Source organism: Procambarus clarkii, chromosome 67 (genome assembly GCF_040958095.1).
Source record: "Procambarus clarkii isolate CNS0578487 chromosome 67, FALCON_Pclarkii_2.0, whole genome shotgun sequence".
NCBI classification, from domain to species: Eukaryota; Metazoa; Arthropoda; class Malacostraca; order Decapoda; family Cambaridae; genus Procambarus; species Procambarus clarkii.
The window spans coordinates 29970703-29978611 of NC_091216.1; the positions used below are offsets into that span (position 1 = coordinate 29970703).

The 7909-nt window shown below is 35.9% G+C and overlaps 1 protein-coding gene across 1 annotated transcript in view; it reads left to right on the forward strand.

The window, feature by feature from the left end:
• Positions 1 to 3143, forward strand: part of Zyx (lipoma-preferred partner zyxin) — a 65670-nt gene extending 62527 nt beyond the window's left edge. The window contains 1 exon segment of the mRNA XM_045757323.2: positions 711 to 3143. Coding sequence (XP_045613279.2) covers positions 711 to 842 — 132 coding nt within the window. The 3' untranslated portion in view covers positions 843 to 3143.
• The last annotated feature ends 4766 nt before the right edge of the window (positions 3144 to 7909 follow it).

The window sequence follows — 7909 nt, forward strand, 5'->3', positions numbered from 1 at the left end:
GTTTTTGGAGACTAAGAAGCATTCACTGAAGGTGAACGGGGCACCTGACAGCACTTCAGATTCGTAGTCCTGAGGTTCCAGGTTCGATCCCCGGTGGAGACAGACACAAGTGGGCAAAATGTTTCTTTCACCCTGGTGTCCCTGTTCATCCAGCAGTAAATAGATACCTGGGAGTTTGACAGCTGCTACAGGTTGCTTCCTGGGGGTGTGTAACAAAAAGGTCTGGTCGAGTACCAGGCCGCAGGGACGCTAAGCCCCGAAATCATCTCAAGATCTCAAGAAGGTGGTGAAAATTGGAAATTTATTGAGTAGGAATTGGTCTTTTGCAGGAAATTTGAACTGGTGTTATAAATATTATAAGTGGTCATTACAGTATAAGAAGCACGTACTGTAAGTACTGTTATCATTATAAATATTTTCTGTAGTGATATTATTAGCATATACTGTAATGTAAGAATTGGTCTTTATAAGAAACTGAGGGTGTTTACTTCAGATAGATTGTGTATGGGGCAAATATGACCTATAGTTTGATTCTTCAAGAAATGCATTCTTTTCTACATACCTACTTTTTGTGCCTTTCAAGGTTCATCGTCAATGGTCCAATTTCTGCATGTACAGTATATAAATTGCTAGCGAGACTAACAAATTTTAACTTGAGAAATGTGATTAAACTGTTGTACGTGCTAAACCCCTAATTTGTATTCTTCTAGGATTGTGGATTAGTGTTATCATCAGAGGCCGAGGGGCGAGGCTGCTACCCTCTGGATGGACACGTTCTATGCAAGAGTTGCAATGCTCGAAGAGTGCAGGCTATTACTTCAAAAGTCACCACAGATCTGTAGATCTTAAGACATTTATTTCACTGTACTGGCCATCAATTATTGCAATACTCATACTTTGTCATAGGTTCTTAGGATCCCATGCATGCCGTAATTATTACTTGCATTGTACTTACTGCATACTCTCACACTTTTAATGCTTACAGCTATACACATTTTGTATGATTGGCAGCACTTAACTAAGTATTGGTGTGATTGAATAAAGAACTAAATTAAATGGCAGTAAGTTCATTGAAAGTATGTTGTGATTTGTGAGCATATCCATGATAGAACTTATACTTTCAGTTTTAATACTTATCCACTTTGTACTCTATATACATATATATTATTGGATGATATAATATATTTAAATATAATACAAATATATGCAATTTCAATTCTGCAATTTATTATTCACAAGTTTTTGATTTGCCAAAAATTACATAACCATAGTTAATAGTGAGTATTCCTGAATTTTAGATGTGTAACGGACTACAGAAATTTGCATCAATACTATAGTATTTGGTAATGAATGTATTTAATATAGTGAACTACAGGTATTTGCAAAAAAAAATTGTGTCACATGATTTAGAGGCAGAATAGATACAATACCTTTTTTGGGTAAAAACTATTTTCAGATATCCTACATAATCATTCCTTCTTATTCAGCTTTTATATATACAGGCATGAACACACATACAAGATAGTTCCTCAATATAATTTAGACAGTTTTGTGATTCAAAATCACTTTTTTTTTTTTTTTTTTTTTTTTTTTTTTAGAATAATTATGCTTGGCTGCTTTTTAAGAATGTTTTGATATTGAAACATTTGTTTAGAACATTTGAAATTCTGCTGCCATTAATATCAAATTTATTATATTTAAATTGTCAGAATTTTTAAATGCGAGATTGAAATGGATATGCATTGAAGTCACAGGCTTCCTCTTTTCATATGTACATTATCAAATATGATAAGCTAATAGGGAAAGGGGTTGCCATAATATGCATTAGTGCTATTTGTGGATGAATTCTAATTGCTATAGGGTTTCTAAATATTTACTGAATGTAATTCATGCTTTAGCTATTATATGACTGTGAGGTGAAAATTCTCCTTTAGCAAGCCTTAATTTTGAGTACTGCAAAAAATTCATCAGACAAAATACTGTCCAGGACTAAAAATAAGCAAAGTGAAAAGTGAATAAAACTTTAGTGAAAAACTAATGGTGAATAACTAATTAGGAAATCTTTAGGCTATGTCCAATTGGAGTTAATCTGAAGCTCTTATTGGTATTTGATTGCTTTTCAGAATTAAGCAGGGTTTCCAGGTTTTGATGATTATTCTTAATTTTGTAGCATGTTTAATTAAACATACAGTATTAGTGCTAGAAAAGTATATGTAAATTACAGGTGCAATAATGGGAAAGAAAAGTACCCTTGTAACATTCATTTGGCTGCTTCAGAAGCACATAATCATCATTGTTTACAAATGGTACATTAAGTTACATGTCCATTTCATAGAAGATGAAAATTACTAACATTTCTGCTGGTACTATCAAATAGCGCAAGAGCTTTATATGATGTATATTTAAATTTGAATACCTTAACATGTAGTCAATTACTTTAAATAAATTTCTCTCAAATTTCAGAACTTTCATGTTTGAATATTGCAGTACTGTTTTTTTAATTAAATACATTAGTCATATTGCAAAACAGATTTCATCCACATATACAAGGTATTTCAGATAAGTAAAGGAAGCAGGTGCAGTTAGTTGGTAGCAAATGAGTTCACTTGATGCCATGTAAGGGAACGAAACATTTCTGGAAGAGTAAATTATATTTAACATGTGCCAGATTAGTGATCTATTATAAACCTTGAATGGTCCAAGATCACATTTATGTAAATAATAAATTTTAGGAATTTTTGATGTCACGTGTAACTAGCATAGTGTTGTGTATCTGCTGTAAACAGCACCATCAACACAATAATATTGGACATAGATGGCCAGATCTTTAACCCACCTCGTACACTATAAATTAATAAATGAAAGTAATTAAATAAATAAATAAATAAATAAATACTGAAGTTTGAAGCATTGTGTTGAAGGGATAATATTGTGGCCAACTGGGTCCTAGGTGTCCTGTCTTTGAACTCTTAAAGAAAAATTACTTTGTTCACAATGTTAGGGTATTAGGAACATGTAATTAAAAATTTAATGATTCAGCTTGTAAAGTATGTAATGAGATTTCAGTGTATTAACATGTAAGGCTGATGCTTAATGCATGTTCATCTGTACTGTAATTATTATAACTTTAAAATTACAAACAAGTTTTTTTTGTTACCACTTGGTGATATATATATCACTAATATATAATTACATACAGTATTCTGTTTAATAACTGGTTTGGTTATAACCCAATAAATCGTCTGCAAAAATCATAGTCCAAGCCCCATACTCTATACCCACCTGCTATAACCACCCAAAGTTAGTTCAATATTTTTTTTTATAATTACAATATACCCACCTATACCTATAGTCAGTAAGTTAAAATATAGACTACTGTATCAAATTGTTTCAGCGAGTGTATAGACAGCATATTTAAGGAAATACAGTATGCAGCATATATATAAAAAAAATAAAAATATGTACTTGATAAAGTTTAAATACTGTAATACTATTTTGTAAACATAAATAGTAAACGGTCAATAATATATGTTCCACATGTTATGGACACCAAAATGTGATTTATCATGAAAACCTGGTCATTCTTGACTAATCCCACACTTTGGTATAACAGTATAATGTCATTGTCTGCATAAGTCACAATAACATGGCTGAAGATATGAAGACTAAACCACACACCAAAAGATGAAGAGATGATGACATTTCGGTCTGTCCTGGACCATTATTAAGTTGTGATGGGAGCGAGGGAGGCACGGGCATTAAGGCGAGAGAGGTGAGGCAAGAAGGAAATTCCTAGAGGAAGGTAAGAGCAAGGCAATAGGTATGGATGGGGTGGGTGTAATAAAGGGAGAATAATGGCTATTAGAATGGGAATGTAAGAATAAGAGAAAGAAAAGGAAAGAAAAAGGATGTGTAGGCTTTTGTTAGGTCGTGTTTGTTAAAAAGGTTAAAAGCATTTGAGAATGTGCTGTGAAAGGGGAGTCAACAGCAACATGCAAAGTTCATGTTGGGTATGTTGTGTATCAGTCGAATCGACAAGACGGCGTCTGTGAGGAGTAGAGGCAAGAAAGATTTTAGAAGATCTATCAATAGGATGATTAGAACCCCCTAACATAGGGGGGTCAATATTCAGAACATTGTTTGTGTCTGCAGACTTAACACTTCTTTTGGGTTCTTTAAGTCTTGTCATTTATTATACGGTCAGTTTCCCCAAAGTATTGGAGAGGACAAGACGAACAAGAAGTACAGGTAGAGTAGACACCAGCAGCATTAGAAGCAGGAGCAGTGTAACTAGATTACTACGAAGTGTTACTTTGTCAAAAGGCAAGCTTTGTCAAGAGGTCGAAGGGTGTTAGTGAGATTTTTGAGTTTAGATATGAAGGGAGGGCAGAGCACGGTGGTACTAGTGTTGGAAACAGGTTTGGGATGAAAGAAATTTCATTTAGCTTGAAAATATGCAGAGTTGATAAAATGTAAGGGGTAACAAAGGTGAGAGAATGAGTTGTAAATAAAAGGAAATTTCAGAATCAAGAAACTGGGGGTCACTGATGCATAGAGCACAAAGGAAGAGAGGGACGAGGACACTTTTCTTTACAGGAGGAATCTAGGAAAAGAAGTGAATGTACATACCACTATGGACACAGCTGGACACAGAGCTGTGAACATGGACGTCAAGAAAAGGAAGGACATTAGATTCCCATTCAACTTTGAAATGGATGGAAGGAGCCAGATTGTTAAGAGAGGAGAGGAAAAGCTTGAAATGAGGCCATAAAGCAAAAATGTCATCAACATAGCGAAGCCAGAGAGCGGGACGAGTATCAATAGTGGGAAAAACAACGGTTTTGAAGTATTCCATATAGAGATTGGCAAGAACTGGGGAGAGAGAACCCATAGCAACACTGAAAACTTGAATCATTTTCCGTTGAAAGAGAACGAGTTATTCAACACAGTCTGAAGAGTTCAAAGAAAACGTCAGTGGGGAGCGGGAGATAAAGAAGGCCCTCGGCTGCCTTTTAACCATGGAAAGAGAGAACGTCATCAAGGGGAACATTAGTAAACAGTCGACATCAAGACTAAATATTTTACTGGAGGATTGCAGGTGCAGTCTTTCTAAGTCTTTAGAGAGATGGAGGTGGGCAGGAGAAAATGTGCGAAGATAAGGAGTCAGAGTTTTAGCAAGCCAGGAAGCAAGAGGATAGCCAACAAGAGCCCCTTGAAGAAATGATAGGACGAAGAAAGAGGAACACCAGGTCTTGGGTAGACCATAGAAATAAGAGAGAGAAGGGCAGACGACATGCAACTTACGATATTTGTTGATACACGGAGCGCATGGTTCCCGGTCGCGCAGGCCTACCTGCCTCAGGCCCTTCTACACCAGCAAACCCAGCTTTAAATCCTGCTTATGTTCCAGTGATAACATTGACAAATTCTATCAAAATAGCTTGTGTAATTGCTAAGAAAACACTTAATAATGTCTTTAAATGTATTTCCAAACGTCTATGAACAATAAGTTATTGTTTATTGGGTAATTTTTATCTTTTCAAACATTAACTACAATAAGTAATCCATTTATATGTGTGACGACACCGCTGCCACAGCATGAGTAGCTTAGACTAAATACTAAAATTTATAATAAAAAGTATTAAACAAAATGATAATAGATAATTACATTCAATATAAATAGAAATATAACTTTGGAGGCCATATTTTTCACCTAATCTAATTTAGGTGTGATTTTGCAGTACGAGATGTTAGGGAAAAGAGGCCGGGGAGGATTTACTGGGCGCAAATCTTTAACTGAAGTCTCTGTTTAACGCAACAGTAAAATGGGTTGCAATCAGCAAAAAGTAAAAACAGTAAAAAGGTTGTAACAGATCCCATGAACACCACACCAGAAACAAATACCTATTTGATATTCCAAGAGTACGACTTAGTCAAACTAGAAATGCTTTACAAATCAAGGGACCTCGAATGTGGAATGACCTTCCCAATTATGTTAATAATTAAAGACTGTACCTCTCCCAATGAGTTAAAGATAAAAACTAAGTGCTACCTAATTAACTCAATGTAACCTACCTCACCCCTAAATGTCAACCTATGTCAACGATTTTATACAATGCTGTTTGTTGACCAAATTGTATTTTTGCTTTTTTTTCTGTCATGTTCCTCACTCCCCTTTTTTTCATTTTTTTCTTATTTTTTCTCGACACAATTTATACTTTAATCTAAGTTAGTATTAAGTTTTAGTCTTAGTGTTTTTCCTGCCCGAAACGCTTTGCGTAATAGTGGCTTTAGGCATTGTATGTATTATAGCTCTATCTATAAATCCATCAACTTTTGTATCTTACCTTGTATGTATGTATTTACCTGAATAAATATTTGTATTTTGTATTTTTTGTAAACGCTACGCGTACTAGTGGCTGTACAAGAATGTAACAACTCTTGTATATCTCAAAAACAACAACAAAAAACAACGCGTTAACACATGAGCTAGTTGTGCTTGCGGGGGTTGAGCTCTGCTCTTTGGTCCCGCCTCTCAACTGTCAATCAACTGGTGTACAGGTACCTGAGCCTACTGGGCTCTATCATATCTACATTATAAACTGTGTATGGAGTCAGCCTCCACCACATCACTGCCTAATGCATTCCATTTATTAACTACTCTGACATTGAAAACAAAAATATTTCTAACGTCTCTGTGGCTCATCTGGATACTCAGTTTCCACCTGTGTCCCCTTGTTCGTGTCCCACCCGTGCTGAAGAGTTTGTCTTTGTCCACCCTGTCAATTCCCCTGAGAATTTTGTAGGTGGTTATCATGTCTCCCCTTACTCATCTGTTTTCCAGGGTTGTGAGGTTCAGCTTCCTTAGCCTTTCCTCGTAGCTCATTCCTCTCAGTTCCGGGACGAGCCTGGTGGCATACCTCTGATTAACTACATATGAGAGGATGTGCAGTGACTTAATATCTAACATATTCAGAGATTTCAGTAAGTGTACCGAGTGAGGTCTGGGGCCAGAGTTGGATATTGTCCTAATAGCAGCTTTGTGTTGAGTAATTAGAGGACGTAAATGATTTTGGGTAGTAGAACCCCAAGCACAAATACCATAGTTGAGATAAGGAGAGATGAGAGAGTAATAGCGTGTCAACAGGACAGGGCGAGGTACATAATATCTGATCTTAGAAAGAATGTCAAGAGTTTTTGAAACTTTTTTGATATATTTAGAATGTTGTCCCTGAAAATTCAGCTTTTGGTCAATAAGAACGCCAAGGAATTTGCCATCTACTTTGTTACAAACTTGGGTATTGTTTATCCTGAGATTTTGATTTGAGGATTTATTGCCAAACAAAATATAGATAGTTTTGTCAATGTTGAGGGTGAGTTTGTTGGCAGTTAGCCAGAGATGGACTTTATTTAGCTCAGTATTCACTGTGACATTTAGAGCAAGGGAGTCAGGACTGGAGTAAATGAAGGTCGTGTCGTCAGCAAATAGAATTAGTTTGAGGTGTTGGGAGGCATTTGGAAGGTCATTAATGTAGATGAGAAAGAGGAGAGGGCCAAGTATGCTGCCGTGAGGAACACCAATGTTGATGGGTAGGGTGAGAGAAATTGAATTATTCACAGAAACATACTGGAGCCTGTCGGTAAGGTAAGACTTAAGGTTTTGCAGGGAGTGACCTCTGACTCCATAATGATGTAATTTAAGAAGAAGGTTTTAGTGGTTGACAGTGTCAAAAGCCTTACGCAGATCCACAAATAACCCAACTGGGAACTCATTTTTATCAAGAGCTGCATGTATCAAGTTAATCATACTAATAAGTGCATCGTAAGTGTTTTTTTGGGTCTGAAGCCATATTGACAAGAGCTAAGTATATTGTGTTTGGCTAGATAAGAGTAAAGCTGCTTGTAGATT